Genomic DNA, 24,242 nt, shown 5'->3' with positions numbered 1-24,242 from the left:
TGGAAGATCAGGTGTCTGGTGAGACCCGCTTCCAAGTTCACAGCCAGCCCCCTTCTGGGGTCCTTATGTGTGTGTGTGGGGGGGGGGGCAGGGGGGAGAGCACTCAAGCGGCACAGCGCGCACTCTGGGGTCCTTTTTATAAGGTTCTAATCCCACTCAAAGGGTCTCACCATCATGGCCTAATGCCTTCCCAAAGGCCCCACCCCTAATACCATCACACTGGTGGATAGAACTTCAACATAGGAACTTGGGGGACATAAACCTTCAGTCCATGACACCCCTTCTGCACTAACTCCTGTGCTGTTGGTCCCCCACAGTCAGTCAGCACCGGGGCGCCGCAGGAAAGCGCCTTCTCTGGAGAGGAGGTGAAGGCCGCCAAGCGCCCGCGGGTGGGCACTCCGCGTGCTGCCGAGGACTCGGGGCGGAACCCAGACTACCTGGCCTTCATGGAGAGCCTTCTGCAGGCCCAGTGCCGGCCCAGAGCCCCCTTCTAGGACAGCCAGCCAGCCGCCCAGCCACCCCTCGGCCCAGCAAAGCAGGCGGCAGCGGGCCCGGGCATTTGCTTGCTGTGAATTCCTGTCCTCGCCTCCCCGCCCCGAGAGGCTACCTCCATGCTCTGCGGGGACAGGAGCAAGCAGGATGCTGCAGGGCCCAGACTCAGGGAGTGGGGCCATGCCGGCTCTGGGGGCATCGGCTGGGGCTCGCGCCACCCCTACTACTCAGATTCGTAAACCACGTAAGCTCTTCTTCTCGAAAAGGTGCTACTGCGTTGCCTGCCTCCTGAGCAGCCTTTGAGATTGTGACTCCTGTACATAAATCTCCTTTGTGAGGCTCTTTCTATAAATACTTATTGTTTAAAAAACTCAAGAAAAAAGGAAAACAAAGAAGAGGAAAAAAGTCCCTAAAGTTGTTTTGTAGATTTGTTGCTTTAAAAACAAAACAAAACAAAACAAAAAATATTCTTTTTATTAGAACCGAGACGTGCTGAGGAGACAAAAGCATCTCATTTTTTTGTTTGTTGTTATTTTAAGATCTTACTTGTCTGTGAGCAGGCAGGGAAGTGCGGTGAGGCCTGGAGGGGGGATGACACCCAGCGACAGGCGACGCCCTGCCACTCTGCTCTCTCCCTGACTTTGCGAAGGTCTGCGCAGCTGTCCTCAGTGCCAGCCCCTCTCTGGCCAGGCAGGAGGAGGTTGGAGGACCTTTTGGTGGCCGAGTGCTGGCCACGGTGTCTAGGAGCCTCCCTCCTGTCTGAGCACCTTTGCAAATAAACAATCTCTTCTGGTTTGTTCCATCTTTTGCTTCTTCCCCCGTGAGAACCATTCCGCAGTGAGGCCTGCAGTATGCGAGAGGGCTCTGTGCAGACTGAATGTCCCTGGTGCCACCCAGGAGTCCCTCAGCCTGCTCAGGGGAGGGAGCCCCAAAGTGTGGGTGGCCTGCAGCCGGAGCAGATGGGCGCCAGGCTTCCCGGGGAGGGAGGACACAGAGCCGAATCAGGCCTCCAGGTGGCCCAAGTCCAGCCTGTGTCCCCAGGCTCCTGCTTTGGTGCCCCTGCTTTGGCTGCGGCCCTACATGGAGAAGGGGCATGGGGAGGGCTTCCTGGGACCCCGAGGGGCTGGCAGCGTCCTCTGTCCTTTCTATGACCCGTGTGTCTGGGAGAGAGTGAGCAAGAGAGGGAGAGGACAGCGCTGCTTTCAACTTGAAGGAATCTGCCTCTTACGAGTGGTGGGTTGGACTTAGGAGAGAGAAACACGCTTTCCCGTGAGCTCGGGAAGGACTCCACGCTCAGCCCGCGCTCTCCATCCCTGCCGTGCCCTCTCCCCTGCAGGATTGACAGCGTCATTTACGTGTATACATTTTTTTAATTAAAAAAAAAAGTGTTCTAACAATTACCAGACCAGAGAAAACTATTTAAGGAAAATGGAGAGTATGTAAATGAGCCAAGAACCTTTCATTCCCTTGGTGGGGGGAGGAGGGCAGGTGCCCGAGTGGGCGGGGGCGGGAGGGACTGAGGGGAGTCAGCGAGATGTGGGGGTCTCCCTCTGCATGCAGCAGCCCCGCCTGGTGGCGCCATCTCTGTATTCATATGTAGTTTGAAAATGCTATTTATATTGTAAAGAAAATAAAAAGAAGCAGGCAGATACTCTGTGGCCCATGGGGGCCTGGGGGTCTGAGGGATAGCCAGCCCCGGCGGGGTCTCTGGGTCGTGCCCTGTCATGGGTTCCGGGATGACTTGTGCAGACAGGTCGCCGTACAGCAAAGGGGAAACACATTTCCCTACAAAGATATATGTCTGTGTGCAAAAACAGAAACCCCACCACCCTGATTTTTTTCCGACCCAAGATTAAGGATGTGCTGTATTTTTGCCTAATTTCCCTGCCTCTAGGTTCATAATGAATTAAAGGCTCATGAGCACTGCGATTACAGGTCCATGTCGTTGGTGTGTCTTCATTTCTGAGTGGTGCCTGGGCGACAGGAAGGCGGTCTCCCCAGTGGCCTGGCCCCTCAGCTCCCAGCCCCCAGGGAGGAGGGCTCCTTCCCACGCTGATGTCCACAGCTTGTATCTGCACAGATTCCTCTGGAACGCTTTCTGGCCCCCTCAGGCAGGTGGGGGCTGAGGTGGCTGTGGCTGTGGCAGTGGGTCCCCTCTGCAGGACAGTCAAGCAGCACCCTCTGTCTTTGACCCCTCTCTTGTTTGGAAAAAATGGCTGCCCTCTCCTATTGCCTTCTCAGCCTCTGCCCAGTTCCCGTGACACCTGAGTGGTGGGTGTCTATTAGGCATGCAAGAGAGGGTGTCTCCTGGCCCTGGGGTGAGTCTGGGCCTCTGGCATTCATGAACATGTCACTCATCTCACAAGTACTGGGAAACAGCACCAACATAGCAGGCCCGATCCCCGCCCTCAAGCTGACACCAGTGAGAGAGGCAGACAGTAAGTAAAATGTATGGGATGTCAGCTGTGCTGTAAAGAGCGAAGGGGGCCATGGTAGGATGTGCTGTTTCTAGCATCATATTTTTACACAGGAGTCCTGAAGGAGATGAGGAAGTGAGCCAGGGGGACAGCCCGTGCAAAGGTCCTGGGGGCAGGACTGCCTGACATGTTGGAAAAGCAGCCAGGAAGCCTGTGTGGCTGGAGCAGAGTGAGAGAGAGGGAGGTGAGAGCAAGGAGGTGATGGGGGCAGGTCATGCAGGGTCTGTGGGCCCCAGGAAGCACGTATTCCTTTATCCCAGGGGAGGTGGGAGCCCTGGAGGGCAGTGGACTGAGGAGGGATGGGACCTGGCTTGGGTGCTCACAAGCGCCTTCTGGCTGCTGCAGGGAGGACAGCCTGAGGGGTGAGGGTGGGAGCTGGGGATCAGCGGGGAGGGAACAGCACTGAGCACCTGGAAAGATGGCATTGCCATGAGCTGGAATGGGGCAGCCTGTGCAAAGGCTGGGGCTGGGGAGAGATCCTGCACGAGAAGAGACATGAGTTTGGGGCCAGGGCAGGGCCTTTAGATGTCAGCTCAAAGGTGGTATGTTTACTGGACTGGTGAGAAAGGACTCAGAATTGGACCTCAGGGTGTTCGTGCAGGATGGTGATGAGCAGCCTGTGACATGGGGGTACCCCTCTCTGAGCCTCGGCTTTTCCTCTGCAGAACGGGTGTCCTTGCAGGGAAATTGTGTCCTGAGCAGAGATTTCCTTTGATAAAGTTTCCATCCAGCCATAGCCACCCTCACCCGACTTCTCAGACCCTTCTTTTCAGAGAGAAGCTTCCTTCAACAGCACCAGGACTCAGTTTCCCCATTTGCTACAGGGGCCCTCTGCATCACTGACTAGACAGGTCAGTGTCCTCTGAGGCTGCCCAGAGCTTGATGGACACATTCAGTCCTCAGCCCCGGGGTGGGGGCCGCAGAGAGCAGGCCCAGGTGGTTGGCACGGCAGCAGCTGGCCCACCGTTACCGTCATTCTCTGAAACATCGTAAAACAGGGAGGTGTGTGGGACAGGCCCTCGTGGTCTGCAGCCAGGGCGAGACGCCGGGCTGGGCCCACATGTGCAGCCGTGTGGAGCCAATGGGCCCTGTGCTCAGCACTAGAGTTGGACTCATTCATTCAGGCAGCACATTCTTCCTACGCACCTGCGTGTGCCGGACCCGAGGAGGTGGCTGAACAAAAGGGACACACGCATTGCTTTTGTGGAGTTTATAGAGTTCAGGAGAGCGGGCAGAGGATGGGAACTTCAGGGACCATAAATACATCTCTGACATATGCCCTGAAGGACAAGAAGGTGCGGGGGGCGGGGGCGGGGGCGGGGGGAGGCGGGTGATAGAGGTCCTGGACACTAGGATGTCGGGGAGACTTCTTAGGAGGTGAGGTTTCATTGGATCCAACCCCTCAAGGATGTCCTATCAGAAAGACGCGGGGCCAGGGGCACACTGTGTCCAGTGCCCCATCCTCCTGGGCCCAGCATGCTGAAGCCCTCGGGCCAAATCTAGCCCTCCATTTGTTTTTGTTTTAATCCTTACCCGAGTATTTCTAGAGAAAGTGGAAGGGAGGTAGGAGGGGGTAAGGGGGAAGAGAGAGAAACAGCCGTGTGCGAGAGACACATCGATTGGTTGCCTCCCACACGTGCCTTTGACTGGGAATTGAACCCAAGACCTTCCGTCTGTGCGCCACCGCTCTAACCACCGAGAAAAACCAGTCAGGGCCTCCACTTGTTTTTTATAAATAAACCTTTATTAGCACAGCCACACCCACTCATTTAGCATCATCTATGGCGGCTTCCACTCTACAAGAGCAGAGCTGAGCAGTAGCGACTGAGACCCCTTGGCTCCAAAAGTCAGACATGTTTAGCATCTGGCCCTTTACAGAAAAAACATGGTCCTCATCCCAGACCTAGAGTAAGTGGGAGGTGGCTGCCTCCACACCTACTGGGTGCCTCTGACAACATCATCCTCCCATGGGGCAGCCCTCATGCCCAGACCCATCTCATCTCTCAAAGCTCCCTAATTCCTAGCACACTCCTCTCCTCCCCTGGTAGGAAGCATGGCAGAGAGAGAAGACTGACCAGGGACCCTCCACGCATCCGTCACCCATCCTCTGGGGCTCTGCCCTTCACAGCTCCGCCACCTCAGCTGGTCCTGCTCACCGTTGGCAAGAGAACCAAACTTGTCAGGTGTCCCAGCCCCGCAGGCTACCCCACACCCAGGTGACCACCGTGGGCCCGCGCAGAAAAGGACTCGGGCCTCCGTTAGCCTCGGCAGGCCCGGTGTCCGTGGCTCTTACGCTGCTGACATCTGTGTGTCTGCTCCCACCCCCTCCCCCTCGCCAGCTGTGCCTCCCGTCCCCTGGGCACCCTGTCCCCGTGAGACTGTGGGGAGCTCTGGCACCTCCCCAGGGAGCGTTAATTTGTGGATTAGATTTACTTAGCACTTCGGCTCTGTTAATGGAGAAAATAAGAATTATTTGCTGTCACGGGCAGCATGAGGGGTGACACACGGCCCAGGCGAGGCAGGGAAGAGTGAGTATCTGGGTGCCTGCCGCTCCCCAGGGGACGGACAGATGCCTCCCAGCAGCTTCCTGGGGCGGTGGGGCGGGGCCTCTCCCCCTAGTCAACCCCCCCCCCCCTAGCTGCAGCAGTCTGTTTACTTTAAAAGCGCAAAGTGGGGCCTTTGGAAAGGGTTTATGTGGCACTGGCCCTTCTTAGTGGCCTCCGCCGACCCCCAAACACTGCTCTGTTGCCCCCATATTTATTTCAAAGGACCACAAGCTGGTAGCTTAACACAGCAGACATTCTCTCCCCGTCCTGGAGGCCAGGAGTCCCGAGATCCAGGTGTCCGGGCTGCACACCTCCGGAGGCGCCAGGAGAGGGTCCTTCTGCCTCTTCCAGCTGCTGGTGGCCCCGGTGGCCTTGGCTGGTGGCCGCATCGCTGCGTGTCTGCCTTCCCCACCTGGCCATCTCCCCGAGTCTCCGTCTTTTCTCTGTCTCCAGTGTCTCTCAGCCTTCTTCGTATAAGGACGCCAGTCACTGGATTTAGGGCCTGCCTGAATAAATCCAGAATATTCTCTTCGTCACAAGAACCTTAACTTGATTACATCTGCAAAGACTTTTTTTTTTCCAAATAAGGTCATAGTCACCGGTTTAGGAATTAGCACCTGGCGTATGTTTTGGGGGCCCCTAGGCCACTCCAGCATCCTTCCCCCATCATGGACCTAATGACCCTGATGTAACTGCCTGGTCCCACGACTGTCCCCCCACTTGGCACGAGCGCCTCGAGCTTAAGGACAAGGTCTTAGTCCCCTTGGCATCTGCTGAGCTCTTACACTCACAGTCTTGTTTCACGTTCTTCCAACCATAACTAAAATCAACCAGGGTGTGTGGGAGCCCCCACGGAAAATAGACAGTAATGTGTGGACCCAACTGTGCCACAAAGAGGGAGAGGAGAGAAAGAAGCTGATCGCTGGGACTTTGGAAAACAGTGTTTTGACCGGATACTGTTAGGCTACAGACAAAGATACGTATGCACCAACGCCGAACCCAAGCTAGGAACTGGTTCTCTCCGGGTAGCCACTCCGGAGCTACTTCAGTGAGTCCTGGGGCTGAACAAATGAGTAAATAAATTGTAGGTGGTAGAGCCAGGTTCCTCTGAGTCCGAGAAAACAATTTAGGGAATACTAAAAAAAGGATACAGACAGTAGAAAAAAAACAGGACCCAGACCTCAGCCAAGGCTAGGAAAATTGGAACAAGATAAATTACAGTATTGAATTATAACCAATAGAATAAAATATCCAAATTGCTACAAATAATTGAATTGATAGGTAAATGGGCTGGGGGAGCCCTGGCTGGGGGGCTCAGTTGGTTGGAGCATCATTCCGTATACCAAAAGGTTGCGGGTTTGATTCCCAGTCAGGGCGCGCGTACATGAGGCAACTGATCAATGTTTCTTTCTCACATCAATGTTTCTCTTTCTTCCTTCCTCTCGCTCTTTCTAAAAAAAAGAAAGAAAGAAAGAAAGAAAGAAACATATTCTTACCCTGGCCAGTGTGTTCAGTGGTTAGGGCATCGGCCCACACACCGGAAGGGCCATGGCTTCAATTCCCAGTCAAGGGCATGTACCTGAGTTGCAAGTTCACTCCCTGTCCTGGGTCGAGGCACATGTGGGAGACAACCAGTCAATGTGTTTCTCACATCGATGTTTCTCTCTCCTCCCGCCTCCCTTCCACTCTCTCTAAAAAGCAATGGAAAAAAATAGCCTCAGGTGAGGATTAACAAAAACAAACAAATAAAAAGCAAATCCTCGGGTGAGGATTAAAATAAATAGGCTGGGGAGAAGAGGCAGCCTTTTCTTACAGGTGAATTTTGATGGATAAATGTAGGAGGGAAGAAAGGACAGGAGTTCACATCCAGTCACTCAGCAAACGCCGACGGAGCGCTTTGTTGTCCTGCTCTGTTCAGGGAGCTGAGCTGCACTGGGAAGAAGACAGCAAACACTGTCCCTCCCCGGGGGCTCTCAGTCCCTCAGGGGAGGCAGACAGGATGAACAGTCCCGCTCTGGAGCCGGTTAGAAGATTGTAAATGTATGTGTCAAAAAGAAAGGGGGCTGGGGTACAATTTTATGTAAGGTGTTCAGGATCTCGCTCAGAAGGTGACATTTGAGCAAAGACCTGAAGGAAGTGAGGAAGTGAGTCAGTGTACATCTGGGAAAAGAGAGCTCCGAGGGGAACGCACAGCCTGTGCAAAGGTCCTGGGGCGGAACCGTGCCTGGGGTTAGAGGAACAGTGAGGAGAGCCGTGGGGCTGGAGCAGGATGAGGAGGGGGGAGAGGAAGGCGGTGAAGGGGTAAAGGGGGCAAGTCATGCAGGGCCTTGTGGGCTGTGGGAAGAGTTTGGGCAGGTGGGAGCCCTGGAGGGCTTATATGCAGGTGCTCACGGTGCCCTCTGGTGGCTGCGCTGGGGGACAGGCTGTATGGGGCAAGGGTAGGAGGGGAGGGAAGGGCTGGCCCTGGTCGAGGGGACTGCGCTGGTCCAGGCAGGCGATGATGGGGGCTGGGCTGGTGGAAGGAAAGAAGAGACCATTCTTTGGGGTATCTGTGACCCTGAAAAGGGACAGTTAGCGTGGAGCAGGGGCGTGAAGGCCTGGTTGGAGGGACGTCCACATTTCTGCACACAGAATGGCCCTGTTCTTTGGTAAAAATAATATTCCATTGTATAGATGGACTGTAATTTGTTTAATCAATACCCTATTGGTGGACACTCAAGTTATTTACAAAATGTCCCAATTAGGGATAATGCTACAGCCAAGCAGGTTTCTTGAATGCATGTTTTTCTAAAATAAATTTCTTTTTAAAAGAGTGTGTGGGGGGTTTGGGTGGAAGCACCTATAGTTTCACTTTGAATTCCTGCAGCCAGATGACACCCCCAATGCCTGTGCCCCGCTGTGCGAAGGCGAGAGTGCCACGTGCCCTCACCCTTCAGGACATAAGCTATAACCAGCCTGTGGTCTTCGTCTATTGGATTAGCGCAAAGCAGCATCTGATCTTGGTTTAAACGTTCGTTCCTCTTATAAGCTGAGCACCGCTTCATATGATTAAAAGCCCTTTGTCAGACCATCTTGAAACGAATTATTTAAAAAGTTCCCAGTGCCCATTGCCCATTGATGTGATGTTCAATCCTTCGCCCCTGATCCATCCGGCTCAGTGTCGCTTGCTGAGTCATGAGTCAGGGACCACCCCCAGGCCGACTCTTCTCCTGATTCTGGGAAATTAGAAAAACCAAGCCCGTGATCACTGTGTAGTGAAAGCAGCGGCAAGCGGCTGGTGACTTCATAGCCGTTCAAACGAAGACCCAGAGCATGCAGGCCTGTCTCGCCAAAGACCCGTGTCCCTGCCGTCCGTGGCAGCGGGCTGCAAAGGAGGACCGTCCCACGGGCGGGGGGGGGGGGCGGCCACACGCTGTGCCCTCCCGTGGCTGCCCTAACACTGCGAGCACCCCACAGGTGTCTGCTGAAGCTCTTGGATCCAGGTTTAACAGATGCCCGCGATGCATCTTCCATCTTATCCCCCACCGGGACAAGAGGATCATCTGTGTCACCGAAGGGTCAGACCCCTGGCGACAGCCCCATTTGTGCAAAAGCTCAGTTTTCTTAAGGAAACTCAACTTGCTCTCGGAGGGAGGCATGTCAGCCCACAGGGACACCCCAGGCTGCCAGAGGGTGCACACCTCCCTGCCACACGCCCAGCGCAGCCCCACGAGCAGCTGAGATCGTGGCCGTGGACGTGGGTGGAGTGATCGGCGTCACCAAAAAGTTATCTCAAAATTGGTTTCAAAATTGCGTGAGCGCCTCTCCCCGGGAGCGCCTGCTTCCCTCAGCAAACAGAGCGAAGCCGCCACTGCAGCCAGCTCAGCCAGCTCGTGCCTCGCCGAGGAGGGTGCGGGGCCTGTCGCCATGATCACCCTGCGCTTCGTCGCTGGGTGCCAGAAGGGACATCGCAGGGCTGGCCCCTCCTGGTGTGCAAAGCTGCGCGCAGGCTGAGGCTGGCGCCCACCTTGGGTTTGTGCAGCGGTGGCTCCTCCTGGTTGTCCCCACGCTGATGGGCCTCCAGGACTGGCTCCCCCCCCTCCTTCCCCAGGCTACTCGCAGCTCACAAAGCTCCACTGGGAAGACCCTCTTCCTCGTAGAAAAGGTTCTTGGCAACTAAACAGGGCAGATGCTATGGCAGGAAAACCCAACAGACACCCCTAATGCTTCTGCCTCATTCTCTTCCTCTACTTTAAAGGCTGGGAAACCAAACACTTGCCTTCGCCAACTCCCTTACAGCTAGCTACGCACGGTCATGCGACATGTTCTGACAATGAGACCTGAGTGATTGGGAAATCCTGGGGAAGTGTTTTTATTTCCTCATGGAAGGGACAGTGAGGGCTGTGCCACCCCTTTTCCCATTCCTCTTACCGCTCCCTCCCATATGGAATGTGGGCGTGATGGCTGGAGCCACAGCAGCCATTTTACAATCATAAAAGCCAGAGCCTGAGAGATGTCTGACATCATTCATTCATTCATTCATTCATTGGATGGGTGGTGTTTGCCTGTTCCCATGGTGTAAATACTCCCACCAGGCAGACTTCCAGCCACTCACATGTCACTGAGTGCAGAATTCAAAAGAGAAGCAGGGACGCACACCATTATAAAATGTTTCCACCAAACAGATACAGTGAATATAAAGAAAACCTCAAGAGCATAGATAATAGCAAACTGCAGTAAAATAATTAGCAAACAATGAGTTTTGAATATTTAGCTTCAGTTTTAATACAATTTATTTAATTGTAAGCTTTTAGAATTTATTTTTCGTAATGGCTGTTTGACAACCTGTTTGCAAAATTCCTGAAAACCCAATGATTGACCCTTGCCAGCTGGGAGGAGCTGGCCCCTGCGCACACCAGTGATGTGAGCCGGCCTATGGAATGGGGCCTGGAATCAGGTTTACTTCGGTCCCTAGCAATCAAGTCTGTTCATTCGATACCGGAATTGCACCTTTGGCTGAGCCCAGAGGTCCCTGTGTTTAGCGGGCGAAGTGCTGTGTGGGGTTCTGTTATATTTGTGGCAGCTCAGACTGCCAGTGACCCCATGCCACCTGTTAGGAGCACCTCCCAACCATCGGCTCACCAGGAATGGGGCTGGCGTGGCTACAGATCTGATAAACCAGCCTTGTCTCTGCACCCTCCGTTCACACTCTCTCCAGCGCTTGCCAGGATCCTCACGCTCACAGCTTGACGGGTCCCAGCGTGCACAGACCCTCTGCTTCCCACCAGGCTGACCTGTGGCCACCGCTCACGCGTACAGCCTGTTTCTAGGTTGAGTATTTACCCAGGTGGCTTATCAACAACAGACACAGTAAGTCCTCACTTAAGATTGCTGGTAGGTTCTGCAACTTTAAGCAAAACCATGTATTATGGAACCAGTTCACCATCGATGATGGATATAAACAAGAGTTAAGTTCCTGTGGTATCTCCTCAACGTTATAATTGAACAAAATGCGGTTACTCGAGGGCCTGCTGTATTTCTCACGGTTCTGCAGGCTGGCGGTCCAAGACCAAGGCGCCAGCAGGTGCCTGCTGAGAGCGCTCCTGGTTCACCGACGCTGTCTTTTCACTGTGTCCTCACGTGGCAGAAGGGGCAAGCGAGCTCTCTGGGCTCTGTTCTAAGGGCACTAATCCCATCCATGGGGGCTCCACCCTCATGACCTACTCACCTCCCAATGGCCCCACCTCCATACACCATCGCGTTGGGTGTAGGATTCAATTGAATTTTGGGGAGACAAACATTCCGTCCGAAGCAGAGGTGTCTGTAATACGTGCCATTGGGAAGTCATCTGGCTGTGACTGTCTTTGTGAACCGTGTGGAACTTAACTGTACACTGAGGACACTTTTCATCTCATTAAATATTCATGCTTCCCGTTTTAATGCCAATCTAATATTTCCAAATTTTTTATTGAGCCACAGTTTAGATTTCCTAAACATACATTAAGTGGTACAGCCCCATAAATTTGGCAAGTGCGCACCCTTGAATAACTACTGCCCCAAACGAAATATAGAACATTTGCCTCCATCCAGAATATTCCCTCCGGCTCAGAGGCAACCGCTGACGTGCTTTCTGTCACTGGCTTAGTGCTGCCGCCCTAGAACGTCCTGCACACGGAGCGGTCAGAATCAGTCGCTGTGTGTGGCTTCCCTCCCTCAGCACAATGCAGGCGAGACCCCCGTGCGGCTCCCTGCTGCTGCAGTGCACTCCTTTTTCGCTGCCCTGAGTGTTGCATCGCGCGGCTGGGTCCCAGCTCGTTAGTTGCTCACTAGCTGATGACCATTTGGTGATGGAAGTAAAGCCGCTATCGGCCGGCGCGGCTCAGCGGTTGAGCATGGCCCTATGAACCAGGAGGTCCCGGCTTGATTCCATGCCAGGGCACATGCCTGGGTTGTGGGCTCCATCCCCACTGTGGGGTGTGCAGGAGGCAGCTGGCCAATGGTTCCCTCTCATCATTTCTATTTCTCTCCCCCTCTCTCCCTTCCTGTCTGAAATCCATAAAAATATTTAAAAACAAAAAGCAAGTAAAGCCACTGTGAACTCATTTATACGCACGGGTGTTTGTGGATATTTGTCCTGCTGGGGGGACTCATTGAAGTGGTTTCTGAAGAACATTGGGACAATGGTCCCTGCACTTAGCTGTGGAGCAGAGGAGAGACAAAGCCTGGAAGGTCAGGGCATTGCCGGCAGCCAGTAGCAACAGGGGGAGCAGGACCTGGAGGGGCCAAGGATCCAGGGGAGAGCTTTGCTTTTGTGCATTTTTCTGGAACAGCGTGGGGAGCACGGGGAGGATGCAGAGTGGGGAGACATTAGGACCCGTCCAGGGTTTGTTTTGGGGGACAGGAGTGGAAGGCAGGGGACCCTGCCATCTCCTGAAGGGCCCAGCGATGGAACCAGGTGGGGCCGCCGGGCCCCGGGGCCCCAGCTGGAGTGAACGCTGCTGACATCAGGGCCACGGCCATCTGATAATGGAGTCTGTTCGCAACAGCTGCCTGGTGACAAGTATAATAAAGTGTATTAATGAGGCCATTATTACTCCCTAATTAAAAGCTAATAACTAAGAGTTAATTGCCTTTAAAAGATGAAGCTAGTCTGGGCTGGGATTTATATCTGTTTGCCTTTGCTTGCCTGGATAGGCTGATATTTGGGGACTAATTAATTGAATCAAATCTTACAGAAAACGAAATCTCCGTGTGCTGTTTGGGCCATTGAATTAAAAGGTGTTTGTAGCAGGTAAGGTGTCCTGGGCCCTCTGCTCCTGCGGGGGGAGGTGGGGGTTGGCAAGGCAAAGTGGGGGGTCTGGGGACTGCTCGCCGCCCTGATTCTTGGTCATTCTTGGCTGGTCGGGGTTCAGGTGTCCATTCAGGCCCGGAGTCAGGCCACCCAGAGGCCATTCCAGGGAACCGACAGGCCCAGCTGAACCTCAGATCCACTCCATCATCATCATCATCATCATCACCACCACCTTTTATTTAGAAATAGCTTAAGACTCACAAGAAATTGCAAAAAAATAGTACAGATAAGTCCTGTGTACCCCGCACCCAGCCTCCCCCAATAATTGTATTTTATACAACCACAGTATCTATTAAAATCAGGGAACTGGTATAATGCAATTAACTCAGACATAGCCTTATACAGACTTTACCATTTTCTTTTTAAATATTTTTTAATCTGTATTCTTTTTTAAAAATTTGGGATATATTTCACGTACCAGAAAGTTCAGCCAATTCAGTGGCTTTTATTGTATTCACAAGACTGTGCAGCCAGGACTACCTAATTCCAGAACACACCGTCACCCACGAGAATCCTCGGCCCCCGGGCAGTCACCCCATCTCCCCAGCCCAGGTAACCACCAACCCACTTCCTGCCCCTGGATGTGCCTGTCCGGGACATGTCACATGAATGCAATCACACGGTGTGGCCTTTGTGCCTGGCTTCTCTCACTGAGCATCGTGTGTTCAAGGTCCCTCCGTGTTGTAGCGAGTGTCAGTGCTTCACTCCATTCTGTGTGCACGTTTTTGTGTGCACACGTTTCCGTTCTCTGTTTGCACAAACACAAGGCTCAGCTGCCCCTGAACACTGAGCAAAGCAACGTCTTCTCCCCCTCCCACCCTCCCGCCCTCCCGCCCTCCTGCCCTGCCTGGACCCTCCTCTCAAGAGGAGAACGCGCCACGCCTGTGGGCCTCCTACACGCTGCTCTGTGTTTGTCGACGTCTCCGTGTCCCCACGGGAATGCACACAGCGTCTCAGGCTTGTTTTCTCGAAGATGAAATCTCAGTTCTAACGAAATCTGGCCGTGCTCCTTGTTGTTTTCTAGAAAATCCCCATAGATTTACCTCCTTCGTTTTTCTTTCCTTTTGCTCTTACAAATTGAGTCACAACAAATGCAAACAGTGCTCTAACCGTAGGAGTGCAACTTGAATGATTTTGTGACATATATATATCTATATATCATTGGGATCCCCAAAGCAGGATTATATGGTTACCACCACCCTAAAAATGTAGAACAGAGATCAGCAAACTCTGGCCCACCAGCAGACTAAGAATGTTTTTACATTTTTAAGTGGATTTTTAAAAATCAAAAGAAGACAAGTATCTCACCACACATGAAAATAGAATGAAATGCAAATTTCTGTGCCATAAAGTTTTATTGGAACACAGCCTCAGCCATTCGTTTTCCTAATGTCTGTGTCTATGTTCACACCACAGGGTCAGCGCTGAGCACTGGGGACAGAGACCCTCCAGCCCACATGGCCTAAAGTATTTGTTCTCTGGCCCTTTATAGAAAACTAGAAGCCCGATGCACGAAGATTCGTGCTAGAATGGGCTTTCCTTTCCCTGGCTGCCGGCACCGCCTTTCCACTCTGACCCAGCCCCTTTCCACTCCGGCCCCGCCTTCCCACGCTACCCAGAGGCCCTGAGAGATGGGGGTGGGGCAGAACGCCTGCGTTGTCACCATTGCGACCATGCAAGCATCCCGCCCTCGTCACTCAGCACCCGTGTATGCAAATTAACTGCCATCTTTATTGGGATAATCTGCATATCACTCCTGATTGGCTGGTGGCATAGCGGAAATACGGTCAATTTACATGTTTGTCTATTATTAGGTAAGACTAGAGGCCTGGTGCACAAAATTCGTGCACAGGTATGGTCCCTAGACCTGGCCGGTGATCAGGGCCAATCGGGGCCTTCCTTCCCCCGGCTGCTGGCTGGGGCCTTCCTTCGTTTTGCGCTGCCCCCTGGTGGTCAGAGCATGTCATAGTGAGCAGTCAAACTCCCGGTCGGTCAAACTCCCAAGGGGACAATTTGTAGGTTAGCCTTTTATTATATAGGATGTTTGCTCACACCAGTTCTACTTGCACTGAGACTCCAAGAGGTTAAGAGCTGTGCTCAAGGTCACACAGCAAATGCCCTTCTCCTTGGCTCTCACTGGATCATATTCAAACTTTTTGCTCAGTCATTTCTTTATGTAACAGATATTTAATGCTGTCACCTATGCCCTTCCTGTGCTGGTTGAAACCGGGGCCTCAGAGACAAACCAGAACCAGACACCTGTAGTCCTGTGGGGTCAGAGCTGGAGGAGGCCAGGGTGGGTGGCAGTGGAGCCCCCAGAAAGCTGCCAGTCTTTGGAGGAGGAGGAGGAGGAGTTCTCTGGGGAGAAGGGTGTCAGCAGGTACAAAGACACCACGATGCAAGGTGGGGCGTGGCAATCAGAGCCTGAAGGCAACCAGAGAGGTGGTGGGATCTTGGACTCCATGTTGAGAGGACGCACCAACCCCGAGAGTGATAGGGACCCATCGAAGTCACAAAGGTGGTAGCACCCCTCCCCTGCTCTACAGCCTCCCATGGCTCCCCATTCTCAGCTTTTAATCCATTAATGTTTAAAGTAATTATTGATAAGGTGAGGTCTTAACTATTGCATTTTGCTCATTGTTTTCTGGCTGTTTTTGTAGATATGTTCTTTCTTGCTTCTTTTTTTTAAAATATGTTTTTATTGATTTCAGAGAGGAATGGAGAGGGAGAGATAGAAACATCAATGAGAGAAAAACATTGATCGGCTGCCTCCTGCATTCCCCACACTGGGCATCGAGCCCACAACCCGGGCCTGGGCCCTGACCGGGAATCAAGCCAGCAGACCTCTTGGTGCACGGATGACATGCAACCACTGAGCCACACTGCCGGGTATTTCTTGCTTCTTTTCCTGCTGTCCTTTTGTGTGTTTTGATGTCTTTTGGTACCAGTATCCTTTTCCTGTTCCTTTGTGAAGTTATTCAGGATTTTCTCTTGTGGTTACCATGAGGCGCACACAAGTACCTTAAAATGATGCGTCCCTACTTTAAACTAATAACAACTTAACTTCGATCATGTTCCTAAACTTGACTTTTACTTCTCCCCTTCACATTTCAAGCTACTGATGTTACAGTTTATGTATGTTTTTATATTGTGTACTTACTAACAGATTATGGTAGCTATGGTTATTTTTACTACGTTTGCTTTCTAACTTTTAAACTAGAATTGTGTGGCAATTATGCACCATTATCTTATTACAGAATCTTTGACATATACAGGGCGGGGCAAAACTAGGTTTTCAGCTGTTCTTATGGGAAATAATAATTAATAAATAATAATACAGAATAAACTCTGTTTTGTGTACTCAACTGTAACCCTACTTTTGCCCCACCTTGTATTCACCAGGCCCTGTGAGTGTTATGCCACCTGCTTATGTATTTACTAGAGGCCTGGTGCATGAAATTTGTGCACTTCGGGGGGGGGGGGGTGTCCCGCAGCCTGGCCTGCGCCCTCTCGCAGTCTGGGAGCCCTCGGGGGAGCGGGCCTAAGCCAGCAGTCAGACATCCTTAGCGCTGCCGTGAGCCCAGCTTCTGGCTGAGCGGTGCTCCCCCTGCAGGAGTGCACTGACCACCAAGGGGTAGCTCCTGCGTTGAGCATCTGCCCCCTGGTGGTCAGTGCGCATCATAGCGACCGGTCATTCTGCCGTTTGGTCCATTTGCATTTTAGCCTTTTATTATATAGGATGCTGCTGCTTAATGTCCCTTTACTTTCACTCAAAGAACTCCCTGTGCCTTTCTTGTAAGGCAGGTCTAGTGTTGATGAACTCCCTCGGCTGTTGTTTGTCCAGGAAAGCCTTTATCTCCTCTTCACTCCCGAAGGACAGCTTTGCCAGATACACAATGCTTGCTTGACAATTTTTTCCTTTCAGTATTTTGAATATATCATCTCACGCTCTTCTGGCCTGAAAAGTTTCTCTTGAAAAATCTGCTGATAGTTTTATGAGGGTTCCCTTGTGTGTGACATGTCGATTTTCTGCTCTCAGGGTCTATTTTTGGGTAAGACCATAGCCTGAGCTGAGAGGTCAGGGGTCGGGGTGCCACTGGCAGAGAACGGTTGGACAGGACGACTGGCTCAGTTCCCTGCCCAAGGAAGCCTGGGGTGGGTTCTGAAGCTGCCTGGCTCTCTGGTCAGACTGCCGTTTCCCCTGGGACTGGGTACCGTACTCGGCAGTAGGCGGAGCTATGAACTAGCTTTTCTGTCCTAACTGGGCAGCAGGACGGGCCCTGAGGCCTGCAAAGGGGACCCAAATCAGGCCCGACTGTGCACCGAGTTCCCTGACAGATGGGGCCGCTGGTTTTGCTCTGTTCAAGTGCTACCGTAAGCTGGGCTATTGGATGGCCCATGCGGCCTCCCACGCGCTCTGGGCAGGTGCCCTGGCCGGGCGGGCTGAGCTATGAATTAGTTTTCCTTCCAGGTGGAGCAGGAGAACTGGCTCCAAGGCCGGCACTGATCGCTGTGGTCTTGACTTAAGCCCAGCCACGCCCCAAGTTTCCTGGCTGAACAGCTGCGGGCTTTGCTCTGTGGACGATCAGCTCCGCGTGCCAGACTCTGGGCTCCATCCTGGCTGGACCACAAGGCTTTCCAGGTGCTCCCAGCCGGTCTCTCTGGCCAGGTGGGCGGGGAGCTAGCGCAGTGGGCGGGGCTGTGAGCGAGGGCCCTGCCTGGAGGGCCACGTGCCAGCAGCCTCCCAGGTGCGGCCAGTCGAGCTTTCAGGGAGGGGCCGGGCCTCCTCGCAGGTGAGTGGGCTGTACATCAGCTCCTCTGCTTGGGCAGGGGGCGGCCAGGCCAGGCCGCAGGGCCCGCCGACCTGCACCCCTGGCCCGGCCCGGCCAGCCTGGGCCGCTGCCGTGGCTCTGCAGGCGAGCAAAGCTGCTGGTGCTTCCCTGCTCCTCGGACTGCAGGTAGGAACGGGGTCTGCGAGACCAGAGCACTGGTGCTTGCACGCCCCTCCCCCTTCACCGGCCTGTTCCCAGGGTCAAGCCCCACAGACTCCCCGGGGGTTGAGACCGGAGTGGGGGCTCCCAGGAAGTGAACCAGAGCGTGGGGTGCGCTGGATGTCCGTGTTCCCCCTGGAGGGTCCACAGGCTCAGGGAGACCCCGGCGTGGTGCTGCCGGCCGGGGAGGGGCGATGCGGTCAGCCTGTGCTTGCTTTTCTTACCCTTTGGATGTGGTTTGCTTTGTCTCTGTGGTGAGGCGGGTGCTTCGGGCTCACCCCGTGCCCTAGGGTTTTCTCTGTGGGTTCTGAAAACATTGGGAATGTGGGTGGCGTCCTCCCTGATCCTCTGCTTTCACACCCCAGGCATGGCTGTTTGCAGGTGCCCAGACTTAACCTCCTCCGGCCTTCGCACGCGCTGTGCCCTCTGCCTGGGCACTGGCTCCTCGTGTTTACCCCCCTCTCTCTCCTATTTATTCTTTGGCTCCCAGTTTGGGTGTCACCCCCTCCAGGAAGCCTTCCCTGCTTCCTGATTTTATGTGTTACGTACCCGTCTCCCGGGGAGCCCTGGTTGCCAAGGACAGCCGTGTTTACGGCTTAGGTCTGGAGCTGCGGATATGGTTTTGAGTGTGCGAGAGTTGTCTGAACTTTCAGAGGATTCACGGAGTCTTTGGAGGATTCCTGGAGAGAGGACGATGGATTTGTAAACTGGGATGAAAACCAGAAAAGGGCTGGGCAGGACAAGACAAAGAAAAAGGGCTCTCGGCAGAAGGACCAGGCCGAGCAAAGGCCGGGAGGCAGCCTCACCAGCATCAGCCCGAGGGGGAGCGGCCCCACCTCCGTCCCTCTGGGCCCAGCACAGGTGGATGTGCTCTCCACGCCGCTTCGCCTGCCATGCATCTGTGCGCCGTGGCCACCTGCCAGGGCCCAGGGCGCCGAGAACAACTGGCAAGTGATGCACTGTGCTTCCGCTCGCCTTGTTGGCAAGGTTGGTTTTAACAAAGCCTCTGCCAGGGTCGGGGCAACGCATGAGGTGGTGTGTCCCAGCTCTCAGCCCCGTGAAATTCACATGTACCCATTCTATGTAGGCGAGCCCCGCAGAGTCTGCCCCCTGAGTTGGCTCATTCTTCATGATGGGTCTCCCAGGAAATCAATTGATCTGCACCGAGGCTCTGCTGTGGGAAGGCTGGTCATGTAGAAGGCTGGTCATGTAGAAGGCTGGTCATGTAGAAGGCTGGTCATATGGAAGGCTGTCATATGGAAGGCTGGTCATATAGAAGGCTGGTCATATGGAAGGCTGGTCATATGGAAGGCTAGTCATATGGAAGGCTGGTCATCTAGAAGGCTGGTCATATGGAAGGTTGGTCATATGGAAGGCTGGTCATGTAGAAGGCTAGTCATGTAGAAGGCTGGTCATATGGAAGGCTGGTCATGTAGAAGGCTGGTCATATGGAAGGCTGGTCATGTAGAAGGCTGGTCATATGGAAGGCTAGTCATATGGAAGGCTGGTCATGTAGAAGGCTGGTCATATAGAAGGCTGGTCATATGGAAGGCTGGTCATGTAGAAGGCTGGTCATATGGAAGGCTGGTCATGTAGAAGGCTAGTCATGTAGAAGGCTGGTCATATGGAAGGCTGGTCATATGGAAGGCTGGTCATATGGAAGGCTGGTCATATGGAAGGCTGGTCATGTAGAAGGCTGGTCATATGGAAGGCTGGTCATGTAGAAGGCTAGTCATATAGAAGGCTGGTCATATGGAAGGCTGGTCATATAGAAGGGTGGTCATGTAGAAGGCTGGTCATGTAGAAGGCTGGTCATATAGAAGGCTGGTCATATGGAAGGCTGGTCATATGGAAGGCTGGTCATGTAGAAGGCTGGTCATGTGGAAGGCTGGTCATATGGAAGGCTGGTCATGTAGAAGGCTGGTCATGTGGAAGGCTGGTCATATGGAAGGCTGGTCATATGGAAGGCTGGTCATGTAGAAGGCTGGTCATGTAGAAGGCTGGCCATGTAGAAGGCCACAGATGTCAGTCCATCTTTTTTTTTTTTAAGTTCTTATTTTGAAGTAATTCTAGATTCACAGGCAGTTACAAAGGTAATACATAGATGCTTCACCCAGCTTCCTCCAATGGTTACATCTTATGTGGTTAGTATGACATCAAAACCACCAAACTGACGGTGGTACGACATGCCTAATTCTATGCAGTGTTATCACGTGTGTAGATTCGTGTAACCACCCGTGCAGTCCAGACACGACCTGATTATCACCACAAAGCTCTGCCTGGCGCTGGCTCTTCGTCGTCACTGCGCTCCTCACCCGCAGCCGCTGAGCCCCATCGCTGTGATGGTTGTTATGCCGAGAGCGTCCCACCAAGGCCTCCCACAGTGCAGCTCTCCGAGAGGGCTGTTTCCGCCCGAGACGTGCTCTGGGGAGGCAGCCACGTCCGTGTGGTAGCGGCTGGTTCTTTTTCGTTGCTGAGTAGTATTCCACGGTAGGACGGACGTGATCGGTTGAATGAGTCACACGTTGAAGACGTCAGGGCTGTTCCCAGTGTGTGCCACTGCGAACAGAGCCGCTCTGAGCATTCATGCCGGGCTGTGTGTAGACTTCAGCTTCGCTCGTCTGGGTTCAATACTCAGGAGCACAATGGCTGCACCATATGGCAAGCGGCTCGTTTTTAAAGAAACTGCCACGCTGCTTCCCAGGGACTGTCCCACTTTACGTTCCTGTCAGGTCCAGCCTGACGACTGAACCGGGCTGAGGTAGGGAGGTGGGAATTGAGAAATAGAAAGAATAAGAGAAACAAAAGCAAGAGAAACAACAGTGGGATCAGGAGGTCCAGAACTCTCGAGAAGTTCTGGCGATCTTTATTAGCAGTACAATGCTTTTTATACATAAGCAGGGAATCACTCACAAGGAAAACATTCTTTGTTTCTCTAAAATCACTACTGGAGGGATAAGTTGAAGGACAGGTTCTTGTTACAATAAATCTCACTAGTTGGATACATATTTCTTGGTAAGCCATGGAAGTAGCTCTAATCCTACTGACAGCAGTCATATAAACAAACCCTGGGAAAGCTCTGTAGGCAGGGGCTGCTCTCGTTATACTGATTAGTTGCCATCCAAACAGGCCTGGGAAATCTGCGCGGGTAGGTGCCAGCCTTGCTAGCCCCTACAGGTGCAAGGACCGGGTCAACTTATATCTGGCTCCCACTTTACGTTCCCACTGCAGAGCCTGGGAGCTGGCTTCTCTGTCTCAGAGCATCTTTCTCTCCATCCAGGCTTTTCCTGGAAGCCCACGTCCCAGGCGTTGGGGAGAGGGTTTCCTGGGCCCCAGAGGAAGCTGTTGGAAGAGGAGAAGGCGTGGCTCGGTGTTCTACTCTCCCGGCACCTCCTGTGGACTGGATGTTGTCTCTTCACCCCGCTCCCCCCGCCCACCTCCCCGGGCCCCGGCCGCTTTATGTTGAAGTCCCAACCCCCCACGTGCCAGTATGTGGAGGGGCCTCTTGAGGTCATTGGGTTTGGATGAGGCTAGAGCCCCCACGAGGGGATTGGGGTCCCCGTGGGAGGCGGAAGGGAGCAGGCCCAGGGCTCTCACTGGAACCGGCCCTGCTGGCGCCCTGGTGGCGGCCTCCAGCCTCCAGGTCCGTGAGGGTGTGTCCGCGTCTCAGCCACCCGCAGATGGGATTTGGTCACGGCAGCCTGAGCCGCCGATGGCAGCTTGGAGGGCGCCCAGCCGTGGCGCTGAGCCTCCCCGAGCTTCTGGGATCAAAGGTGCACCGGGCAGGAAACCCGCCCAGATCAGGCGCCAGAGTCTGAAGCGATCGCTGGAGGGGTTCAGCGACGAGGACTTTATCTTCCAAAACCAGCTCGCGCCTTGCTGCCGCTCTCCTCTGGTCCACACGGTGGAACTCACCGTGGCGTGGCGGCTCCGGGCACATCGTCCGCGTCACAAACCGCAGGTGTTTGGAGGGCAGTCTGGGCATGTTTTCCTCCCAACAAGTGTCACGCTCCGGCCCTTTGACGGCGCCGTGTGAATACTCAGTCACAGGGACACTTTGGGGAGGAAATGGAGGCTCCATTCGTTCCCCCAAAAGCCTCTCTCCTAATTCGTTACCAGACAGATCTTTCTCTTTGGTCTTCTAATTTTTAACTTTGATATAATTATAGACTTCCAGGAAGTTGCAAAAATAGCAGGTAGTCCCATGTAGCTTTCCCCAACGGCCCCCGTGGTGACATCTGTGGCTATAGGGCGGCATCGAAACCGGGAAATGACCGTGTGACAGGACTGCCAGTTTTTAAAACCTGCGTTCACGCATGTGCACGTGTGTGTGGTTCCACGCAGTCTTATCCACGTGTAACTTCGTGGACCCACCGCCGTCATCAAACCACAGAACTGCTCCCCCCGCAGAGTCATCCTCCCGCGCTGTTTCTCCCTGTTCACCTGCCTCCACGCCCTTGTCCCCGGGAAACCACCGCCCGCTCTCCGCCTCTATCGCTTCCTCCTTCCGAGGATGCTGTGTACAAAGGCAGGCAGCGTGCGGCCTCCGAGCCCGCCTGCGGCCACGCTGCCTGCCAGGCTGCCACGTGCAACCACCGTTTCCTTTTTATGGCCAAGTAATAGTCCAGGCGTTGCTTGGCCAGAGATGGTTCCGCCAGCCAATCCCTCAGGACGTCTGGTGCCGAGTGTTTGGTTGTTGCGATTGGAGCTGTGGCGAACACTGTGTGCGCTGTTTGCAGGAGCATATGCTTTCGTGTCTCTGGGATGCATGCCCAGGGATGCATTTGCTGGGGGTATGGCAGCTCCATGTTTACTTTGCAGAAGCCGAGGCGCCGTGTTCCAGAGCGGCTCTACCCCTTCCCGTCCCCGCCAGCCAGGCACGAGAGCCAGTTTCCCTCGTCCTCCCCGGCGCGGTGCCGTCTCGTTCTGTTTTCAGCTCTTCTCGGAGCTGTGGAGTGGTATCTCACTGTGGATTGAGTTTGCGTTCCGGGGCGGCTGGTGGTGTTGAACATCATTTCTTGTGCTTATTTGGTGTCAGGTCATTTATTCTCTTTTAAAGTATGATTGAGCCCTGTCCGGTGTGGCTCAGCTGGTTGGAGCGTCATCTTGTACACTGAGGGTGGGGGATTTGATTCCCCGTCAGGGCACATGTCCAGGTTGTGAGTTTGATTCCTGGTCGGGGTGCATACAGGAGGCAGCCGATCGATGCTTCTCTCTTATCAATGTTTCTCTCCCTCTCCCTTCCTCTCTCTCTCTCTCTCAAATATCAATAAAAACATATTTTTTTAAAATGATCTATGTCTTTACATACCATACAGTAAAGAACATATATCTTTAGTGCATATCTCAATGAATTTTTACATTCGTGTAGCACAAGCATGTCAAACTCAAAGGCTAACACAGGCCAAATAAACAAGGTTTGAGTTTATGTGGGCTGCGAAAAATAAAAGCTTCAATTTTCATACAAACGTAGGTTTATTTTGATAGAGACATGCTGAATACAAAGGGATGAAATAAATGAGTAATCGTTAACACAAAATAATAGAACATTTTAACAAAAATTGATCTTTTTTTTCTTGAACATTAACTTACCAGACACTGAATAACTGCACAAATTAATAAGCGTAACGCAAATAAACCTATTTTTCTTGTTCTCCGAAAGTGAAACATTTCCTGTTGCGCACACCAAACAAGTCAGTCCAAGACTAATGACGTGGCAATCGGCTGCTAAAATATTCGCTGTTAGTATTAGTGTAGAGAAATGGTGCACCTGCAATGTAAGGCGCGTAAGGGAAATGAATGCAACACGATTATAGTGATCAGTTATTAGCAAATGTTGTGGTTCGTTATTAATAATTATATAAAACAGAATATTGTAAAAATTAAGTTACAAGATTTTTATTAAAACGTTTCTTACATGCTGTTATATTGGCTGGGCCGCAAAAATATTCATCGTGGGCCGCGAGTTTGACATGCTTGGTGTAGAGTATTGTGACCACGCAGATCAAGACACGAAATGTAGCCAGCATCAGAGGCTCCCTGATGTCCCCTCCGGGCTGGTTCCCTCCCCTCGCAGTAACCAGCGATCTGATTCCGTGCTTCAGTGTGTACAGAATGAGACCTCCCCTCCCCGCCCCCAAAGATGCCTGCAGCCTGGTCCCGGGACCTGTGACCGTGTTAGATTATGTGGCAAAGGGCAGTTAGGTTTCAGATGGACTGAAGGTTGCTAGTCAGCGACCTTAGCATAGAGAGATTATCGTGGATTACCCAGGTAGACTTAAGGTGATCACCAAGGTTCTCGGAGTGGAAAAGGGAGGCAGAGAGATGAGATTTGAGCAGCCTGGACCCCCATTGCTGGGGGTGAGGATGGAGGAAGGGGCCGTCACCAAGGGATCTGGAGCCCCTG

At 53.1% G+C, this 24,242-nt stretch overlaps 1 protein-coding gene across 1 annotated transcript in view; it reads left to right on the top strand.

The window, feature by feature from the left end:
- The window catches only part of KDM4B (lysine demethylase 4B), a 133,892-nt gene extending 131,466 nt beyond the window's left edge, over nt 1–2,426 (top strand). Inside the window, exon 24 of the mRNA XM_079771308.1 lies at nt 318–2,426. Within this exon, the coding sequence (XP_079627434.1) occupies nt 318–494 (177 nt within the window). The 3' untranslated portion in view covers nt 495–2,426. The remainder of the gene's footprint in view (nt 1–317) is intronic.
- The last annotated feature ends 21,816 nt before the right edge of the window (nt 2,427–24,242 follow it).

This window comes from Cnephaeus nilssonii (assembly GCF_951640355.1).
Source record: "Cnephaeus nilssonii genome assembly, chromosome: 5".
NCBI lineage: Eukaryota > Metazoa > Chordata > Mammalia > Chiroptera > Vespertilionidae > Cnephaeus > Cnephaeus nilssonii.
Note: the sequence above shows the minus strand (reverse complement) of the source record. Positions and strands in the feature narration are given on the sequence as shown.